Source organism: Saccopteryx bilineata, chromosome 4 (assembly GCF_036850765.1).
Source record: "Saccopteryx bilineata isolate mSacBil1 chromosome 4, mSacBil1_pri_phased_curated, whole genome shotgun sequence".
NCBI classification, from domain to species: domain Eukaryota; kingdom Metazoa; phylum Chordata; class Mammalia; order Chiroptera; family Emballonuridae; genus Saccopteryx; species Saccopteryx bilineata.
Genome location: NC_089493.1, coordinates 271789763 through 271812505, shown reverse-complemented (window position 1 = coordinate 271812505; position 22743 = coordinate 271789763). Strand labels below are relative to the sequence as shown.

The following is a 22743-nucleotide window of genomic DNA, read 5'->3' as shown; positions in this document are numbered from 1 at the left end:
GTAATGATGATTTATAAAGTAGGGAAGTAACCTTACTTTATAAAATTTATAAAGCAGAGTTACAGCAAGTTAAAGCATATAATAATAAATACTTACCAAGTACTTTATGTTGGATTTTTTGCTAAGTTTGGCAGAATAAATCTTTATAAAACAACTTACTCTAGTTAAATCTATCTTTTTGTTTATACTTTGTTTGCTCTGCTACCGCCCACCATGAAAGCTGGAACGCCCACTAGTGGGCGGTAGGGACCAGGTTGACTACCACTAGTGTAAATGTACCACAGCTCTTTTATCACTCATCTACTGATGGGTACTTGAACTGCTTCCAAAACTTGGCTATTGTAAATAATGCTGCAATGAACATAGGAGTGCATAGATTCCTTCGAATTAGTGTTTTGGGTTCCTTTGGATGTATTCCCAGAGGTGAAATTTCAGGGTCGTATAGTGTTCTATTTTTAATTTTTTGACAAAGCTCCCTATTGTTTTCCACAGTACCTGCACCAATTTACAATCTCACCAGCAATACACAAGGCTTCCCCTCTCTCCACATCCTTGCCAACACTTGTTTGTTGACTTATTGATGATGGCCATTCTGACAGGTGTGACATGATATCTCATTGTGGTTTTAATTTATTTTTCTCTAACGATTAGTGACATTGAGCATCTTTGCATATGTCTACTGGCCATCTGTATGTCTTCTTTGGAGAAGTGCCTATCCAGGTCCTTTGCCCATTTTTTAATTGGATTTTTTTTCTTCGTGTTGAGTTTTATAAGTTCTTTATAAACTTGGAAATAAATCACTTATTAGATGTATCATTGGCAAATATTTTCTCCTATGCAGTGGGTTGTCTTTTCATTTTGTTGCTGGTTTCTTTTGCTATGCAAAAACTTTTTAGTTTGATATAGTCTCATTTATTTATTTTTTCTTTTTTCCCCCTTGTCCAAAGTGATATATCAGAAAAGATACTGCTACAAGAATTGTCTGAGATTTACTACTTATGTTTCCTTCTAGGATTTTTATGGTTTTGTAACTTACATTTAAATGCTTAATAAATTATAAGTTTATTCTTGTGTATGGTGTAAGGAGGTGGTCTAGTTTCATTTTTTTTTTCATGTACTTGTCCAATTTTCCCAACACTATTTATTGAATGGACTGTCTTTACCCCACTTTATGTTCTTGCCTCCTTTGTCAAATATGAATTGACCATAAAGTCATGGGTTTATTTCTGGGTTCTCTATTCTGTTCCATTGATCTGTATGCCTGTTTTCATGCCAGTCCAATACCGTTTTGATTACTATGGTCTGGTAGTATAGTTTGATATCATGTAGTAGGATACCTCTAAATTTGTTCTTCTTTCTCAAGATTACTGAGACTACTTGGGTTTTCTGTGGTTCCATATAAATTGTGGGTATATTTGTTCTAGTCCTGTGAGATATACCATTGGTATTTTAATAGGAATTGCCTTGAATCTATAGATTGGTTTGGATAGTATGGACATTTTAATGATGTTAATTCTTCCTATCCATGAACACAGTATATGCTTCCACTTATTTGCATCTTCTTCAGTTTCTTTCTTTAGTATCCTAATTTTCTGAGTACAGGTCTTTTATTTCTTTGGTTAAATTTATTCCTACATGCTTTTTTAAAAAAATTATAGTAGGATTATTTCTTTTAGTTTTCTTTCTGGTAGTTCATGATTGATGTGTAAAAATGTCACTGATTTCTGACTATTAATTTTGTATTCTGCTATTTTATTGAAATTGTTTATCAGTTCTAGTAGTTTTCTTGATAGAGCTTTCAGGGTATTCTATATACTATAATGATACACTTCTTTTAAATTGCTTTACTATTATTAGGAACAACGTACTTGTCACTTACCTTATAACCAATTGTGTATGACACACCATTGCACAGAGACACCATGTTTAAGAACAATTGCTATAACAATGCCATGGGCCAAAGGAGTGTCTATAACTGGAAATTTTAGCCATTGTGATAGGCTTGTGTAAAAGGGATAATTTTGAGTGGGGAAAGATTGTTTGGAATGCACCACAGCACTTCCTGTATATGGTTGACTTAACAACATCTGACATTCATTCAACAAACATTTGCTAAGTGTCTACTAATGCCAAGCCCTGAGCATATTTGTAGGGACAGGCCTAGTAGCTACCATGTCAATGATCATAGCAAGGTGAGAGAGAGAAACCCTCTTAGGCCATCTTACTTAGCCCAGGAAAGCTAAGAAAAGAGCCCTGTCCTGTGCGCAGGTTTCTAACCTGGCTTCTGCATTTCCAAAGCAAACACTATTGAATGTCAACCCCACTTGAATGCAGAACTGACTATATGTATCTAAATCATATTTCTTTTCCTTTAATTTACAGAAAAGATACCTTGCCAAGATCCAGCACACCAAGTCCTGTTTCTTACCACTTTAAAAAAAAATTTCATACTGTGGAGATTTCCAAATATACACAAAAGTAGAGAGACTACTATAATGAAGCTACATGTATCCAAACACAAACTCCAATAATGATATTCTCCCAATCTTGTTTTATGTTTCTTATACAACATACAGTTTCACATGTGAATACTTCATTATGTATCTCTAAATTATAAGAATGTTTTAATTTGACATAACTAACATACCATTATCCCTCACAACAGAATTAACAGCAATCCCTCAATATCAGATTTATCTTTTATTTTCTCCGTTGCCTCAATTATGTAGTTTATTCAAATCAGGATTCAAATCAGGTCCACAGCTCACAACTGATAGTTCCTTTAAGTACATTTTTGTCTGTAACAGTGCCCTCGTTTTCTTTCCCTGCCATTTGTCTGTTACAGAAATAGCGTAATTAGTCCTGTAGGACTTCCCACGTTCTGGTTTGGGCTCGCTCTATTCTTGTGGGTTGTTTAACATATTTCTCCGTGCTCTCATGACTCTATATTTAAATATAGCTTCATATTCTGTTATTTATATAAATTATACTTATAGGTTGTGCTGTGTGCTTCCTATTATCTCACATCAGAAGGCACTTAATATCTGGTTGTCCCACATCATTTATTTTTCAATATTATTAAAAAATATATATTATATTAACATGATTCATCAAACCGTACAGGTTTCAAATATAGAACTCAATATAACACCATCCACACACATCATGTACACTCTGCCCCAAGCAGTCTCTTTCATTCCCCTTCCCCCCACCACTTTGCCCTCCTCTCCTTACCTCCACCCTTTCCCCTCTGGCTATTGCTACTTCATTCATTTTACAATTAAGGTTCTGTCATCCTGATTCATACATGCTCAAATCCTCTACTGACCTTACACCTAATGATTTTAGTCGCCATTGATGATCATTACTTAGATCTCTTATTTCTTTAGAGGTAGCAAAATGGTGATGTTCTAATTCTATCATTTTTTTTCTTAATTTATTAGGTATGATTCCTCTCTAAAGAAGAACTTTGTCTTATCAACTATTTGATTACCTTATAATATAGTCTGCATAGAAAATTAGTAGTTACAAAGTAGTCATGAGGATGTAAAGTGCAGCGTAAGGAATGTAGTCGATAGTATTGTAATAACTATGTATAGAGCCAGGTGGGTACTAGACACAATGGGAGATCACTTCGTAAACTATATAAATCAGTGGTCCCCAACCTTTTTTGGGCCACGGACTGGTTTAATGTCAGAAAATATTTTCACGGGCCGGCCTTTAGGGTGGGATGGATAAATGCACAAAATAAAATTATGCGACTGGCGTAAAAACTGTGGCATTTTTAAATATAATTGTCGAACTTACGATATTTATTGGGCTAAGTTAAAGGAGGAACGAGCATGTCCACATTATTCAGGCTGTATTTATATTTGTTATTCTGACAACATTTCATGTTATTTATTCTTTCTCTGTGGACCGGTACCAAATGGCCCATGGACCAGTACCAGTCTGCAGCCCGGGGGGTTGGGGACCACTGAATATTATAAATGTCTAGCCACTATGCTGTACACCTGAAACTAATGTAATAATGAATGTTGTCTGTAATTAAAAAATAAAAATTTAGAAAAGAATAACAGGGTAATTGCTGGATACTTTCATTTAACATTTAAAAAGAATAATTAGTTGGTGCCTTAAAAGTTACATTGATATCAATTTTCAGAATAATGAATTGTCCCATATCTGGCCATTAGATGTCTTCAAGTTGTTTCCTCTGTCACCTGATATCACTGGAAGCTTACCTGTGTTCGGGCCTGACAAGAATTCCCAGCTTAATTTTCACATTGCCTCCTCAGAGATGATTATTTACAGCTGGAAATGATATTTAGAGACCACAGATTGAGTGCTGGTGGTGTTCATTGTAACTGAGTTACATTACTTTGAAGCCTTTTCAGTGTCAGACCTGGTATATGGTCAGAATGCATATTCTTGAAAGAAAAAAAAAAACAAATTCTGAGTTCATACTAGTATTCTTATTCAAATTAGATTTCAGGGTTTTTAATTCACTTTAAAAATGTATATTTATATCTCTTTTCTCTAATACAGAACATCTTGGTTCCTAATGATATTAATTTATTCATGATTTTTCTGTAGTTCTCTTTGTTCTTAGGATCTGTCTCACTTGGAAAGTACAGTCAAAATGTTATGTTTTAACATAATTAAAAAATTCTCTCCTTAGGTAAGCCATCAATCTGAAATACAATTAAATTTTCCTGTTTTCATTTATTTTCTATTTTTAGGAATTGCTTTGCCTTTTCTCTTTGATATACTTTTTAAATATGTAAAAGTTCTAATTTATTTAATTATTTTTTGCCATAACGAATAGGTTCTGCTCATATATTATTTCTTCTCAGTATTGTTTCTGTATATGAAGTCTAATAGGTTCTATATATTATTCTGAAATCCTGCAAACTTACTAAATTCTCTTATTTGCAATAGGTTTTTCAAGGATTCTTTGATTCCCAGACACATAATCATACTATCTTTAAGGAGAGATACTTTTATTTTGTTTCTTCTTTTCCAATCTTGTGCCTCTAATTACTTATTTAATCATGTTGATTAATGCCTACGGTACAGTGTTAATTGTAGTGGAGACAGTAAGCAATACAGTGAATAGTACTGGTGACAGTTACTTTTTCCTGGTTTTAGCAATTAAGACTCTGGTGTTTCCTCGAAAGTAAGAGGCTAGATGCTGGCTTTTGGATTAATGTGGGTTTATGTGTTTATGTTAAGAAAATATCCATTATTTTTTTATTTTATTGTAATTTTCAACTTTAATTGCTCTGAGCCATTTATAGTTCTTGGTTTTCATTTTGAGGAACCAGGCAGGATTCAGGACGTTTACTTCCATGGATCTGAGCCAGGACGTGTCGGGGACATTAGGCTACTGAGAAGTAGTCCTTGCTGAGTTGTATGCAGGTGCTTCCAAGGAGTCAGTTCTAGGCTTCACACTTGGGCTTAGAGATTTGGCTTTACCTGGGCACACATTTTAATCTTCATGGGATCAAATTGGTTTGGGATGGAAACAGGGAGAAAGTGAACTTAAAAAAAACAATTTTTTCCCCATTGATTTGAGAGAGAGAGAGAGAAAGAGAGAGAGAGAGAGTGAGAGAGAGAGAGAGAGAGAGAGAGAGGAAAGGAGAAGGGGAAAGGGGGAGAGAGAGAGAGAGAGAGAGAGAGAGAGAGAGAAGCATCAACTCGTCATTTCACTTAGTTGTTCCATTTAGTTCTATACTCACTGATTACTTCTTGTATGTGCCCTGACCAGGGGTCAAGCCCGTGACCTCTGGCATGCTGGGTCAACAATTCATCCATTGAGCCACCCGGCCAGGATTGAAAATAAACCTTTTTAAAAGTTAAATTTATTGGGGTGACACTGGTTAATAACATTATGTAAGTTTCAAGCATACAATTCTATAACACACTTCTGTATATTGCATTGTACTCACCACCTAAAGTCTACTCTCCTTCTGTCACCATATATTTGAACCTCTTTTCTCTCTTCATCCTCCCCTCTGGTAACCACTCTTCTGTTGTCTGTGTCTGCTGAGTGTGTTTGTTTTGTTTATTCATTTGTTGCTTTTGTATATAACCCACATATGAATGAAATCATATACAATAGTTCTTGTCTTTTTTCCATTTGATTTGTTTTGTTTAGCATGATACTCTCAGATCCATTTGTTTTTACATGACATTTAAGGTAGCATTTAGCATATGCTTTTGCATTTTCACAGGAGTTGAGTTAATATTTTCTACATGCTAGACTAGCAGTTAATTTTTATCTTTCATATGTGCTTTGACTACTCCTTAGTATTAAACTATTTTAAGGCTGAGAACAATCACTTCTACAGGATGATAGTGTCTCAGGCTCAGCATAGGGCAGTGGTTAGACTTTGTTGCTCATCAGCACTTTGAATGGAGTGTTTACTTCTTTGACAACCTCTCTATGTAGAAGGGGCATCAGTACTCATATGCTAAATGCAGGACTTGGCTTTGGGGCTAGTTAAACCTTACACTATGCCTCTGACTTCTTGTTCTTAGCAAACTGTACTCCACTAAACATCATGTGGCATGACTCATTTCACTCAACATTTTGTCCAAAAGGTACCAAAACAGAATTATATTAAAGGGAACACTGTGCACTGTTGGTGAGAGTATAATACCACAACCACTGTGGAAAACAGTTCAGAGGTTCCTCCAAAAATTAAAAATAGAATTAACATAAGATCCAGCAGTCCCACTTCTGCGTAGATACACAAAGGAAATAAAATCACTATCTCGAAGAGATATCTAGACCTTCATACTCTTTGCAGTGACCAAGATATGAAAACAACCTATGTGTCCACCAATAGGCTAATGGATAAATAAAGTGTAACACATACATACAGTGACATATTAACTCCACAAAAAGAAGAAAATCCTGCCATTTTCTACAACATGAATGAACCTGGAGGGCAGTATGCTAATTAAAATAAGCCAGACACAGAATGACAAATACTGCATGATCTCACTTATCTGTGAATCTAAAAAAAAAAAAGTCAAAATCATAATAACAGAGAATACAGTGGTGGTTACCAGAGGCTGAAGGGTGGGGGGGGGGGGGGGAGAAAGGGAGGTGTTGGTCAGAGGGTACAAACTTTCAGTTATAAGGTGAAGTTCTGGAGACCTAATGTATAGCATGATGACTAGTTAATAATAATACATTATATACTTGAAATATGCTAAAAAATAAGTTTAAAAATAATGAATAAAAAATAAGAATTATTATATTCAGTTGTAGCAAAAATAAATTTTTCTTGTGAATCAAATTTGACGCCATGTACGGAGGGTTTTGAGAGAAAAGACCCACATACAAAACCCTTGTCAAGCATCACAGAGGATACAGTTATGATATAACATAGCCATCAACAACTGTAAAATGTAGCAGAAAGCCACAGACACAAAAGACTCTAACCTGATGATACCCAATGTGGTCAGAACGAGGGAGTGCTTCTTGGTGAACATTTGAACTGAACCTCAGAGTATCAGTCTGGGAATCCTTGTTCTGGGGTTCCCAGAAACTAAGTAGAACCGTCTACCTCATATTTATGAATTATTCATGCCAATAAAAATTCATGTTCATACACTTTGTTCATAAACATTTGATTTTCAGCCATCCCTTGCTCCCACGGTGATTGTAATTTTAGACACTCCAAAAAGGACCAAAATCCACGAAGGACTATGTTTTCCTGTGACCTATGCATCCAGCTAAATGCTCGCAGTCACATGTGCTGAGTGATGAGGTTGACCAGTTCACCCAGACTGTATGCCTCTGTCTCCCTTCCTCAAAGGCAATAACAAGGATCCATTGAAGAACAAACTTTGTGGCATTGAAGAGGAGAATCTAAACCTCTTCTCCCAGATACCTTCAGGGGCAAACTGACTCTTTGAACTGAACGAGTAGGAGCAGCCTCCTTCTCTGGGCTGTGTGTTTGTGTTCATGTCCCCAGCTTGATTCTGAGCTCCACGAGGCCAGATCTGTGGTGGAGTCACTCTATACATCTGAGAAGAGTGGGTACTCAGCCACTTCCTGTTAGGTACAAAAGGAAGGAATGAATAATGATAGCTAGCACATGTAGTACAATACTTACTCTGTGCCAAACACTAGACAATCATCGTAAAAAGTAGGTGCTGTTATTATCAATCCCATTTTGCAGAGGAGGAAATTGAGGCACAGAGAGGTTGAGTAACTTATCCAAGATAGCACAGCTCATAAGTGGCAGAGCCAGGATTTGAACTGCATGATTTGATCAAATTAGCTATGTTCTTAACCACATCACTACCCCAATCTCTGCATATTGTGGGTTGGTGAAAGTAATGGAGCCAATGGAACACCTTGAGGATGGAACCAAGGTATTGTCATATTTTGGGGGCCCAAAAGTGCCTCACACTGCGTGTCCAATTTTTAGGGAACATTTCAGGCACTAAAGGAAGTTGGCGGGTCATTTTCTGAAAACAAAAGCTGAAGAGGACACCAATGTGGGTCCAGGAATCAGCACAAAGCTCTAACTTCAGGACCTGGGCTCATAAACCAGCTCTGGGCCGACCTTTTAGGTGATGACAATAAAGACAAATGGGCTTGGAGAGGAAATTCTGGGAATTAATTGCCCTTAGAACTCTCATTAGGAAATGAGGCAACCAGTGAATCTGGAGACCGAGTCATTTTTTTAGTAGGTATTTACCGTGGGTCCCAAGGTGCCTAAGGCCACTGGGGACTTGGGAGGTGCGTACATTACGGCGTCTGTCTTTGAGGAGCTCCTAGTGAGATGGGGAGATGCAGGTTCATCTTATGTGCGACTGTCACCTTAGGCTGCTTCGTTAGCTGCCTGTAGTTGGTCAGTCCCGACCAGTGGAGGGCAGCTTGGCTTCCCTTGCTGTGTGTCAGGCCAGCCACGGCCTGCAGAGGAGCATTCTGGTGAGATGGCTTCTGGCTGGAGGAGCCGACTCCCTTTTTGGCTGAGGGTCAGCCCCCTGGCTTTGTGACTTTCTGGCACAAAGTCAGTGCTGCAGCAAAGGGCACCAGAGGCCAGCCAAGCAGCAGGAGCAATTGTCCCTTATGGAGAACTGCCACCTCCAGGGCCACGCTCCTGTTGAGCTCTGAGCAAGTTCCAAGTAGTTAAGTGGATTGGGTTCTCAAACCATTGTGACTATCAGCTTGAACATCGTTGCTGAGAGCTCCTGGCAGGCAGGTCCCATCGCTGGCGTGGCAGCCAGAGTGGCATTGTAGGGTGGCCCGGCCCTGGTGCCCACTCTGCCTGGGGGGGACTGATGAGGGAGAACACTCAATGTGTTTGGAAGGTCTTACATATTGGGAGCTAATTACTCTCTTTTAAAATCTGTATTTGCCACCAATCACAGCTTTCCTGGTGTGGGGACTGTCATGGCAACTAAAAGCATATCTGAAAATAAAATGTCACTCCCCCCCCCCATTTCTACTGTAATGACATGGGAAAATTGCTTTCCTTTTTAACTTAACATGATAACTAAAGATGAGTAAAAAATATAGGTGTGTGCAGCTTGTGTGGATAGGCAGGTGCCACTGTGTGTGAACACGTGAGCCGTGAGTGTGTGTGTGTGAGGGTATATATTGGTGCTCTCACTGATGGGGATAGTGTGTGTGGCTGTGTGAAGCTGTGTGTCTGTGAAGTGAGTCCTTGTTTGTATGTCTGAGGATGGGCTGAATCTAGGACTGAGGTCATACATAAGCTATGAGTGTTTGAAGACTGGTCTGTGAACATGAGTGTGTGTGTGTGTGTGTGTAACTGAAGACAAGTGGTATTGATTGGGGTGTGTGTCTGAAGACACTTGCTATTGCATGGATGTGTTGTACCTATATTGTTGGGTAAGAAAAGGTTTTTGCCTTTCTTTTCATATGGTATCACTGTGGGAGGTTCCAGCCCAGTCATAAGAGATAGAGCCCCTCTTTTGGGGAGGGCCCAACTCCCTGCCACAACCCTAAGAAAAGCAGAGATCTTCCAGATCATGAGCCCCCAGGCACCATCTGGCACTTGTTACAGCATAGAGCTGATCTTATCTCATTGGACTGGAATGGGACTGACAGATTTACAATCATAATTTACAACAAAAATGACATTTGCACACACCTCTTTAAGGCTCCGTGCTTCCTAAAGTCATCTTCTGAGTCCCATCTCCTGTGGGCTGACTTCTACAAAAGAACACTTCCTGGGCGTGGATTTGTATCACTGATCAGAATCAAGAGGCTGGAAGCAGAGCAGGGGGCTTCCTCCCAGGAGGTGATGTGCAGGGCTGCGCAGGGCAGGTGGGGCCTGCTTGTTGCTGGGAGAGGCCGCTGCCCGCTGCAATGTGCAGCCACCCCCTGGGGCCAGTGTTCTCAGGCAAGGTCCGTCCATGATGAGCAAGGCTCATTCTATTCATCGCCACAGCTCGCCCAGTTAAATCCTGTACTTCACATCTCCTGAGTCTTTGTTTCATTATTAAATTTTAAACTTCAGTAAAGAGAACCAATATTGATTAAATGTGAGTTTAATAAGTGTTTATTGAGCACCAATTATTTTAAGGTTGTCTCTGCCTGGGCCCAGATGACCCAGCGTGCATCTGAATTACTCTCTGCCTGGAGCTTTTCTCAGCGCAGTGTTGGGGGAAGAGAGGGACAGAGGTCACGTTCAACCACAGAAGTAGGTGGAGATGAGGGGTGCCATAACCTCACCACTCGGAAAGGACCAGTAGGGGTTGACACCAGATGTCAGGGAGACATGGTGACATTCCAGGCACCCAGAGGCTCTCTATATGGGGGAAGCAAGTCTGGACATCTGGACTGGTAAAGGGACTCTAGTCTTGGATGCTCTTTGCTTTGTCTAAGGAAGTTAAGATTGCCTGGGGATTGTGAGTAGCATCGCAAGCTTCGGAGGTTTGGCGAGAATCCTCTCTGTAAGACGGCTATTTCTAACTCTGCCTCCCCCCCCCCCTCCACTTTGCTTCTGTGGCTCTGTTGATGTCAATGGCAGGAAACAAATTATGCTGGCAAGGAGCTGGGCTTTCTTGCAAGTTGCAATCACATTGGCGGCTGTACTCTCCGCATCGCTTATACCATGCAATTCCCGCGGGAGTGTGAATGGAAAAGTACCTGTAAGCACGGAGGTTGGTTCCAAAGGCACAGTATTGGTTTATTGTGTAATACCCTCTGGTGACATTGAGGCCTTATTAATAACTAAACATCTGTCACAACTGTAATTATATTTCTTGTGCCAGGATTGTGTTTCTAGCATTGTCCTGTTTAAACACGGAAGGGAGGGTGTTGAATTATTTAGACAACTGACTGTGAGTAAATAATCAACCAGCATTGTGCAGGCAGTAAGTTTCTGTCAACTCCTTGCAGAGCCTCAGTGTCACGGCTGACGTTCCCTTGATGTGCTCACAAATCTCTCTGAGAACATCGCCCTGGACCCCCGATGCGGCTGCCCGAGCAACCTGGAGAGGGGAAGCCTGAGAATGAGGAAAAAGGGGGCAGAGGAGCCCCTGGAGGGGGAGAGGAGACGCCGAGGAGCCAGGCCCCCGACTTCCCCACTTGGCAAGTCTTCTCCCCCCAAACCCCCTGGACAAACGAGCTTTCTCAAGTGTTTGCTCGGGACTTGATTGTTTTCTGCCCTCAGGTAGGGGGGCGGTTGCAGGGGCCGGGAGCCTTTGCTGCTGAGTGTCGGGGGAAGAGGAGACCTGTGGGCGGGACATCTGGGAGGGGTCCTGAGAGGACACACGTCTGAGCTGGGTACAGAGATTATATCTCGAGCCTGACCGTTTCGAGATGCATGGATGGGAAAGGTAGGGTTTGAAAGCTGACTATCAGGTACTGATTGAGTTGGAAGGTGATACTCATTGTTAGAAAAGCAGCAACAAATATCCTTTATAGAGTGGGACCATGTGTCAACATGGAAATGGGCGTGTTGCATAGATAATTTCAACTGATGCTCATAATAAACCTGTAAGGGTGTTGTTATTAATGCCATTTTTACAGGAGAAAAGTAAGACAGACGTTAATCAACTTGCTCCAGATCACACAGGCAGTGGTAAACCCATGGTTCCTACCATGGGTCTCTGAGTCCCAAAACTAATACTTGTTACCACTGGGCAACCCTGTCCCTCCTCACTTACAGGTGAGAAGGTCAGTTCAGGGGAAAGGGTTTCATATGTTACCAAGCCACAGGCTTCCCTGGCTTTGACCCTGCTATCATTCTTCTCCTTGGAGACTTTCCTTGCTGTATGAACTCAAGAGGAATTTCAACTCCTGGTGGTTTCGTACAGAAGGGAATTTTGATCTGTGTGATGTTGGCATTGAGGAGTTGGTCTGCGGCGAGGCCTGTAAACGTGCATGTTCTGAAATGGTCTTCTTAAGGCTGTTGGAATGGGATTACCAGCCCTCTCTGCCACCAACTCTTAATGGTGACAGAATATGTTTATGATGGGGACCATGAGTTTAAGTTTAGGCTTACAGGGGAAAAAAGGAAATAGAGATATTTCTGACTATACTTCCTGATTTTTAGCAATTTCTCTCAGAAGCTGGGGGCTGGGCCCAGCACAGGATGCTATAAGAGTCTATTCAGAACCTTCTCCAATACAACCCATTGGGAACTCCAAAGTGGGAGCTGATGGGACCCCTGGGCCAGGGCACGCTGACCTGCAGGGGGAGCCCTTCCACTCTGAGGAAAGGTCTGGAAGAGGACAGCATGATGCTGGGAATAGCGTAGGCTACAGGGAAGCTCAGCAAGAGTTCTGCTCAAGAAGGTTGGACAGAAACCAGTACAACCCGGGCTGGGCCTCCTTATCTCAGCTCACCCCTGCCAAGAGAGGAGCCCTGGTGGGAGGAATGGTCTAGTTCAAAGGTAAAATTCCTGGTTGACTTTTCCTCAGGCTGAGATAAGTGATCGAGTCCTGGGCACTTGTCCCGGGGAAGGGGAGCGTGTTGAGGGAAAGAGGTAAGGACAAGGGATGCCAACCATTTCTGCATGTCTTACTGGTGCTGTATGAATGACAGGCGTGGGGGATGCTACAGAGGAAAAGGACAGCTTTCTACCGCAGCGGATCTGAAGGTGTCCTATAGCAAACAAAGAAGTCTGATGGAATCAGAAAGACCATTTTTGCTCTATATACTCTCAAATTAAAACAAAAATGTCCCCCATTTATTCCTGTAACTTTGGGATTTAGAATTTTGGGGTCAAAACTGTGATGGGCATGAATTAGGCTGTTTACTTTCGCCCATCTCTGGGAGTAGCGATAGCCCAGGTGGAATGAACCGGCTTTTTCAAAATCAGCAGCTTCTCCTTGGGGCATTAACTCTTTCTGGACCCAAGACTGAGGGTCTGTAAGGCTCCTGGCTTGTTCCCATTACTCAGTCCACTCATGCCCACACACATAACACGTTTGCTTACCCCTTCCTTGGGAGCATACCCACACAGTTCTCACAGATTTCTTGGTGCAGTGAGCAGGGAGATACAGCTAAACAGGAGAGGGATGAGATGGGGAGGGAGTCCCACTGTTGTGGTCTCGGCAGCAGTGATTGGTTAAGAGGGGAAGGCCCCACAGCTTGTCTGGAAGATGCTCCCGCCTCTGTTTCCAGCAGTGAGGTCTCTCAGAGCCCTGCCTTCCTGTCCTTCTGTCCCTCAGCTGGGGATCTTCTTCAGATAAAGGACAGGCTGGGTATGGGGACTAGCCCACAGAACATCAGGGGTCTCCTTAGATCTCAAGCCCTCTGGGCAGTTGACTAGGCCGTTGTGCCTGATGTGAAAAGTATCAAGTAGAGAGGAGTCTCTTTGATGAATCCCATCTTCCCAGCCCAGGTCATTTTCACACTTCCTGATGCCATTTTGGTTAAAAGTAACAGAAGCCCAGAAGAGCTCTCCTCAGTGAAAAGAGAAACATGTTAGAAAGACTCAGGCCGGGGTTGGGGGAGATGTCTCATAGAATACAAGGCCTCAGGGATGGCTAAGCTGAGGGCCCAGAGGGATTTTAAAAACTAAATAAAGCTGCTTCTCTCTGCCTGTCCACACCACTCTGGTTTCCCTAACCTTGTGACCTGTCCATACCATTCTCATTTTCCTGACCTTGTGACCTGTCCACACCATTCTGGTTTCCCTTTCCTTGTGGCCTGTCCCCACCACTCTGGTTTCCCTTTCCTTGTGGCCTGTCCCCACCACTCTGGTTTCCCTGACCTTATGACCTGTCCACACTATTCTCATTTGCCTGACCTTGTGACCTGTCCACACCACTCTGGTTTCCCTGACCTTGTGACCTGTCCACACCACTCTGGTTTCCCTGACCTTGTGACCTGTCCACACCACTCTGGTTTCCCTGGCCTTGTGACCTGTCCACACCACTCTGGTTTCCCTGGCCTTGTGACCTGTCCACACCACTCTGGTGTCTCTGTGAAAATTACTCTGGTCAAAAGCTTCCAATTTGGCATCCAACCTCAATTGAGAATCAGTATTGTCTCAATTCCAAATTCCCCATGAACGGACTCATTGTTGTCCACTCCTGATCAAATAAATAGTGTCCAGGGGAGAAAGGCCAGAGGTTACGAAAATGGCTGCTTCCACTATAAATATGTGGATGGAAAAAGGGGGGAGGCAATGACCAGAGTGATGGGGCACTTCTTCACCCCAGTTCTTACGATATTGATTTTGTATTCCATTCTTGAAATTGGTTAGCTTTCCATTAGGTGCTGTTAAGGTGTTTGCTATCAATGCTTTAAGCTGAAGTCTTTAAATGACAGTGGTCCTCATGAGACCCAGAGGAGCTATCGCTGGCAGTCGAGCACGGTGGGGTAGATAAAGCTGGCTGGAGGCACTGAAGTGGATGGAGTGTGGAGAAAGACCTTATGCAGAGGGCAGGGACTGGGGAAGTAAGATCTACTCCCAGTGTGTTCTCCTTCTGTTAGCAGAGCACTGGAGAATTCCCTAGCCTGTCTATTCCTATGTCTTTGCCAGGCTTTGGCCAAGCTTTCTTTTGACATGTCTGGAGGAGATGACCTGTAGACAGGAACCTCTTTCTCTTCTTGCAAAGGCACACAGCAATGACACCCTGACTTGTCTCGGGTCTGCCAAGGTGCCGACTCCTCAATCTAATGGCCTGCAAAGATAGTCTCCACCTTTTGTCCAGACTTTGAGATCTGGGGTTCTTTGGGGCAAGTATGGAGCTAACTTATGGATGGTCAGTAGCTAGAAGAGCATCCCTAGGGAATAGCTGCCCAGGTGGCTTCAACAAGCTATAGCTAAATAATTAACCCTACTACTATGGTGCTGCTCCAACCCAATGTGAAGGAAACTTTTCTAATATGGGGAGAAATGGATGTGCGCTATTGATATATGAGCTAAGAATAGCCCATGTTCCAAACAAAGTGTTTTTTAGTATTTTGAAATAAAAATGTGTAGACAAAGCAAGGAATTAGAATGCATGACTCATTAAATTGCTGGCTCTGAAAGCAATGGAAATTCAAAGGGAATTTTTCTCTCCCTAGTTATCCCTCCCACCCCTGTTCTGAATTGCTTATAAAATGAGTCTCTACATAAACAGGACCCATAAATGCTTTTATGATTTGAGGTCCAGCACAGTGAGAGGCAGGAAGAACTGAACCTTTATTGCCTGGTTACTAAGCTGGCCTCCCCTGCTAGACTGGAATCACTGACCAGAGCCACCAGGGCCTGCCCACTTTCCTTTCTCCTCCTCCTGTCTCTTTGTCCTGTCCCTGCAGGTATCTAGATAATTCTATGGAGCCATGTAGCCACTGCTCCTCACTCCCCCAGTGTCTGGCTCTGCTGGACCTCAGCAGACTCAACTCATCAACCTTCAGAAAGACATTTCATCAACAAGCACTATCTGTAGGGGCTATGTCTTAGGGGAGAGTACACACTGTACCGTATTGTAGCAGGGTGCAGCAGTGGGCATGTCTATCGACTCACTGGGTAGAATGGAAGGATTGGGCCTCATCCGTGGTATTCAATTTTTTTGCTCACAAAAACCTTTCTAAAGTAAATCTTATGTGAAATCCAGTACTTAAAACATAAAAGAGAGGTGTGTGTGTGTGTGTGTGTGTGTGTGTGTGTGTGTGAGTATGTGTGAAAGAGAGAGGATGGGGAGGTCTTCCAAGACCCCTGAGAAGAACAGCAAGATGTTTCACTTGAAGGAACTATTGTTCAACCTTCATAGAATGATTGCTTAAGAATTGTGTAAAGGCTCTGGCCAGTTGGCTCAGTGATAGAGTGTCAGCCTGGTGTGTGGATATCCCAAGTTTGATTCCTAGTCAGGGCACACAAAAGAAGCACCCATCTGCTTCTCCACCCCTCCCCCTATCTCTTCTCTCTCTCTTTCTCTTTCTCTCTTCCTCTCCTGCAGCAATGGCTTGATTGGAGCAAGTTGGCCCCTAGTGCTGAAGATGGTTCCATGGCCTCTGCCTCAGGTGGTAGGAAGAGCTTGGTTGCTGAGCAACAGAGCAATGCTCCAGATGGGAAGAGCATCACCCCTTAGTGGGCTTGCTGGGTGGATCCCAGTCGGGGCACATGCAGGAATCTGTCGTTCTGCCTCTCCTCTTCTCACTGAATGATTAAAAAATAAATAAAAAGAATGGTGTAAAATTCTCACCTCTGACCTCTCCTTGCTGCACCTGCTTTCTTTCTGATCAATCCCATGCTCCTTAAATACTTTATCAGCTTGCTCAGTCTTTCTCTGCCTCAAACCTTGATGTCATATGGGAAAACTGAGATGACCAGGTGGATGACTAGGCAACATTTTCATCTCATGTTGCCTCAACTTCAACTCTGTGTCTTTCTTTCCTCTTCGCTTTCACTCCCACAGCCTCCACCTTACTCTTGTCACCCTCTAGAGTACCTCACCTCTGAAAGTGCACTCCGCAATACTCCTCCTCTCTTTGACAACCTCCTCCACAGCGGTTTGCCATCGCTAGTCCTATTTTGGATTGAGTAGCATACTGAGAGAAAATCCTACGCGCATATAGGACATGGAAAGCTGACCCAAAATACTCATAGCCTTCAACTCCAATAAATCTCTGGTGTGGCTCAGCAGTTCTTCTAGTGGTCAGGTGACCTCCCCATTCTCCACCATGACTATTTCACCCCCCACCCCCACCCATTTTTCTAAAAGCAATGTCACTTCCTCATTCACATAAAACACAAGTGTCCCAGCCCTGGCCGGTTGGCTCAGCGGTAGAGCGTCGGCCTAGCGTGTGGAGGACCCGGGTTCGATTCCCGGCCAGGGCACATAGGAGAAGCGCCCATTTGCTTCTCTACCCCTCCGCCGCGCCTTCCTCTCTGTCTCTCTCTTCCCCTCCCACAGCCAAGGCTCCATTGGAGCAAAGATGGCCCGGGCGCTGGGGATGGCTCCTTGGCCTCTGCCCCAGGCGCTAGAGTGGCTCTGGTCGCAACATGGCGACGCCCAGGATGGGCAGAGCATCGCCCCCTGGTGGGCAGAGCGTCGCCCCCTGGTGGGCGTGCCGGGTGGATCCCGGTCGGGTGCATGCGGGAGTCTGTCTGACTGTCTCTCCCTGTTTCCAGCTTCAGAAAAAGGCAAAACAAACAAACAAACAAACAAACAAACAAAAAAACAAAAAACAAGTGTCCCAGAAGGAAAACTCTTTAACTTCCTGCTCACTGTCTCTGTCACCTTTTCTTCAGTCATGTCCTTCTTCAACTCTCTGCCCATCAGTGTGGAAGAGTGGACCCTGTATCAGTCTAAAGACCATCTACCAAAAATGTTTGGACATCTGTTTCCTGTCATCTCTCTTAAGGGACCTTATTCTATCAAATGTAACTTCCTCTGTTATTCTTCAACTTGTTGGTTCTTCCCGTAAGCACAAATATTTGTTCTAATGTCACCCATCGTTTTCTTTTTTTTTAAGCAGATATGAAAATCTCCTCAAGCCTTTTGGAAGAATTGCTTGCATATGTTTGATTTCTTCCCCTTTCATTTACATATCGCCCCTCACTCCCTGTGATCCGGCTGCTGCCGCCGTCAGCCCACCACTCACCTGGCTGGAACAAGGGATAGTGAGAGAGCAGAAGGAACAATGCCGAGAAATGTGCCCGCTCAAGTGGGCTCATCATCAGCCTGCACCTACTGTCTATAAAATCTGTATGTGCTTGTGGACTCTGCCTGCTAGGTCAGCAGCTTTTTCAAGCAGGACCCAGAAGTCTGCTCCCACCAGTTCCCTTCTCCCTGCTACCTTCCCTGACAGCCGTGCCAAGTCCCCAAGTGCCCCAGTCAGGAGGGTCCCTGCTGCCATGATGCCACACTACCAGATTTGCTTTGCCCGCTCTTGTCACATTGGCCAAATCCTTTTCCTTTCCCCTTCCTTATCGGTTCTGGCCATCCAATTGAAATTTCAAGTAACCTTAGCTAAGAAACTTTTAATCACCCTTCTGGAGATTTTCTGATGCTCATCTCTTAGAAATCTTCCTTTCGCCTAGGACCTGCTCTCTTCCTTTGTGATTCTTCTAACGCAGCATGTTACAGATGGATGATCCCCAGAAGATCAATGTAAACAAATATCCTCTAAAAGTGCTTCATGGTCAGTAAAATTCTGATGATGCTCTATACTAGATCTACATCTTGGAGAATGGCCCTACAGTAAAGAAAATGGCTTATCTTTGTCTAACTCAGCTTTTCCAAACACAGTTTGAGCCAAGAACACTGGGTGAGAGTGAGTGTGTGTATATGAAAGCCTAGAAACCACATGCTAAGTGCTTATTTCATCTTCCTCGGGCATTTCTAGTTCTCAGGTCAACACAAACGATAAGTAACTAACTTCTTCTGGGCCCAATAAATGGTTATACTGGTATTCATTCAAATACCATTAATTGATGTGCCAGGCTCTGTGCTGGGTGCATGGGGGGGGTAAAGAGATGAATAATCCCTTTCCTTTGGCAGTTTATAGGCTCGTAGAAAAGACAGATTAGTACTCACCATAGATTTTATGTGTTGGGATAAATTCATGCACAGGGTGTGCTTAGGAGCTTGGCAAGGGACACACACACACACACACACACACACAGAGTCAGTTGTAGAGCTACAGGGTATATCATTCATTCATAAAACAAGAATACGATGTGACTTATATTCCATAAAGTGATGCAATATAATAGAATGGACATAGGGCCATCTGAATATGCATAGTTTGTTGTTTTTAATGTGACCATTGCTATGCAAGGTTTTTTAACTCAAAAGTTTATTACCAACATCCCTTTCCATTGGACAGTGATTTATTTAGCCAGTCTCTTGGTGGTGGTGGTTTCGGTGGCTCTGTTAGCCTTCCCAAGCAGGGCTGCGATGAGCTTCCTCATATATTTATCCCTATGAACTTGTACAACTGTATCTAAATATAAATTTTCTAGAAGTAAAATTTCTGGGTCATAAAGTATACACATTTTTTTCCTTCTGCTAGACTTGCCAAATTGCTCCAGTATTATTATCTAAGGTAGGTCCTCTGAGGACAGGGGACACTGGCATGGAGGGGAAGGAGGCGGGCGAGGAGAAGGGCTTGAAGGTGATCATTCATGGAGTCGTGTCCCTCAGGAAAGTGAGAGGGCGTAGGATCAAGACCATACTCTTCATGAAGAAAGACATTTTATATGCCAAGCCAGAGTGTGACGAATGCACTCGGCAGACAACAGTACCGATGGTCTTAGTGAGGCATTTGCAGCACTCTTTGATCCTCCTGGAGATTCTTGGGCCCAGTCTCTTAGAAATCCTTGTCCTGCAGAACCCACTGACTTTCTGCATGATGCTTTTTTTTTTTTGTATTTTTTTTTTCTGAAGCTGGAAACGGGTAGAGACAGTCAGACTCCCGCATGCGCCCAACCAGGATCCACCCGGCACGCCCACCAGGGGCGTCGCTCTGCCGCGACCAGAGCCACTCTAGCACCTGGGGCAGAGGCCAAGGAGCCATCCCCAGTGCCCGGGCCATCTTTGCTCCAATGGAGCCTCGGCTGTGGGAGGGGAAGAGAGAGACAGAGAGGAAGGAGGGGGGGGGGTGGAGAAGCAAATGGGCGCTTCTCCTATGTGCCCTGGCCGGGAATCGAACCCAGGTCCCCCGCACGCCAGGCTGACGCTCTACCGCTGAGCCAACCGGCCAGGGCCTTTGCATGATGCCTTTAATAAAATATACTATAGACCGAAGATTCACATCAATATGAATAAATATTTCTCTAAAAGCACTTCCTGATCAGTAACCCTAATGGCCCCTAGGCACCTGATACCTCTGGAAGAGCTTTGGGCATCAGGATTCCACATGCCTGTCCTGACCTTTGCACGGGGGAAGCAGAGCGTATCCACCCAGTATCATAGGGTAAACAAGATACGTGTTCATGTGATGTACATTTCAGCTCATGGCAGCTAATCTGAGACAGTTTAATACTGAAACAAGACTTGGTATGTTATGGGGCAGAATGCTAGTTTTTTTAAGACAAAATGCTGGACTTCAAAGGTAGTGTTTTGCTTGCAGGGGACTGTTTTGGACTATGACCGCATAATGGTCTATCATCAGAAGCCCTTTAATAGAAAAATTTGGAATCACTGGGGCCAGTCATATTTATCTAATATATTCCTGGTGATTGTATCAAATTACAATCGGGGCGTTTTACTCCCATTGAGGAACTGAGGCAGGGGGAGGAGACAGTGGAGATCATGCCCTAATAGACCTGCTATTTGCAAAAGGCAGCACTTTATCTTAAGTTCAAGGCAGTCTCGCCCATTGCTGAGTCCAAAGGGAACTGGAGAGACACAGAGGGCCCTCAGGCCTGTCCCACCAGGGGTTCCTCCCCCAGTCTTCCCCCTTGACACAAGTCCAGCTCTCTGTCTATGGTCCACCCATGTGGCCATTGTAAGAGCCTCTTCCTCCCGAACCTCTCATCTCTTAGTCCAGCTACTATTGCTTGGTAATAAACCACCCCAAACTCAATGGCATAAACCAACAAACGGCTTATGCTCATGGAGTCTCCGGGTCAGGAATTCAATGCGAATTGGCTTATTTGCCCCATGATGTCTATCTAGTGCCTCTGTCGGAAAGGCTCAGACAGCTGGGGGCTGGGATCATTTGGTCACTCCTATGTTTGATACCTGAGCTGGGAACGCTGAAGGGTCAACTTAGCTGGGAGCACCTACCTATGACTTCTCCATGTGGCTTGTGCTTTTCACAGCGTGGCATTTGGCTTGTAAGGTGAGCGTCTGGTAATAAACCTCACAAGAGGATCAGCTGGGACCTGGTTGGCCTTTTATGACTTCTCCTCATAAGCGGCACTTCTGGTGTGTTTTAGTGGTCAAAACCATCAAATCCTCCCAGGTTCAGGGTCTGGAAGCATAGACAGCACCTGTCTGTGGGAGAAGGTTGGACATATTTAAGGACCATAAAGTACAACTACGCTCTTCCTTCATGGATCCCGGGTCCTCCGCCAGAGATGTTCTAGGTGAGGCATCTCTCTTAGCGCCTTCTGGTTTCCCGCTGGGTGGCATGGGCAGATAGCATGCTGGGGGAGTCAAGATACGGGGCCTTTCCAGGGATCTGCAAATCCTGTGGATAGCTGGGAACATAATTATGTTAGAAAAGTATTAGTCTCCTTAGGTTGTCCTAACCTGGTGTGTGCCAGACTCCAGGAAGAGGAAGGACAAGGGGGAAAAACACATGCTGACCCATCTAGGAACTTTAACCATACGAGCTTAAGACAAGAACCAGGAAGGGCTTTCAGGAAAAGTGATGAAAAAGCACATTTCAGGAGGGAGAGTGGCCAGGTCACGGCATAGCCTTACGCACGTGTTACTCTCCACAGCTCTAGGGGGGCTCTTAGAGAATAGGCTTATTGGGCCCTGGTCACGCAGACCTTTGATGGGACTTATTTAAGGGAAAGCGGTCATTGGTTCCACTGGACCGTTGTTACTCAAATGTCGGCCACAAGTTCATCTTCTCATACCGTATTTGGGGAAACAGCTGGAATTCAGACCTGTCCGTGAGTCAGTCCACTCTGCAGCTCATTCTGGTGACCTGTTCCCCTCCACGGGCTTCGCACATCTCAGCCCGGGCAGCTTTGCCTGGCCCGGGACTCTGGGACCCCCATCCTCTGAATATGCAGCCGCCGCCAAGTCCCGAGTCTCCAGGGGTGAGAGGCTGGGAGAAAGCTCAATTTCCTTTCCTGTACCCTCTCCCCATTCCCCACGACGCCACTAACACACAGCAGATGTATATAAATCACAGATTTTTACCGAAGGCTGGGGAATAACCGGGGAATTTCAATGCAGGGAAAGAAATTACAATATACAAAAAAAAAAAAATCTTTTTCGAGTCAAAAAAATAAAAATATCCTTAAGGGGTCTTTTTATGCAGAGAACCCTTTGCCAGTCTGACGAAGCCTGTGAATTATGTTTTAAACTGCCTGAAATAGAGTAATTAAGGTAACCGCGAAGGAAATCAATTTAAGTACAGTATCGAAATATTAAACAAAACACACGTGGGACATAATAAATAATGCATGTTGATGCGTTAAATAATGAGAGCTGGTGGTGGGTGTAATAACCGTCATAATTTTGCAGTCCTGTAGCGGTGAGCGTAAACAACAGTGTGAAATAATGTGCAGCGACAGTAACCCGATCGAGATAGATGGGAGGCCACGTCACAGAGCCGCCTGCTCCCCCCGGGCCTGTGGCTTGCACTCACGATTGGGAAAAAAAAAAAAAATT

At 43.7% G+C, this 22743-nt stretch overlaps 1 protein-coding gene across 4 annotated transcripts in view; it reads left to right on the top strand.

The window, feature by feature from the left end:
* Positions 1 to 22743, top strand: part of CALN1 (calneuron 1) — a 535700-nt gene that overhangs the window by 36604 nt on the left and 476353 nt on the right. For 2 of the 4 annotated variants that reach the window (XM_066274636.1, XM_066274633.1), the window contains exon 2: positions 11396 to 11587. The exons of 1 other annotated variant lie outside the window; for it this stretch is intronic. In XM_066274636.1, the coding sequence (XP_066130733.1) occupies positions 11469 to 11587 (119 nt within the window). In that variant the 5' untranslated portion in view covers positions 11396 to 11468. Of the gene's footprint in view, positions 1 to 11395; positions 11592 to 22743 lie in introns of all 4 variants that reach the window. One more of the 4 variants, XM_066274632.1, reaches the window with a different exon arrangement.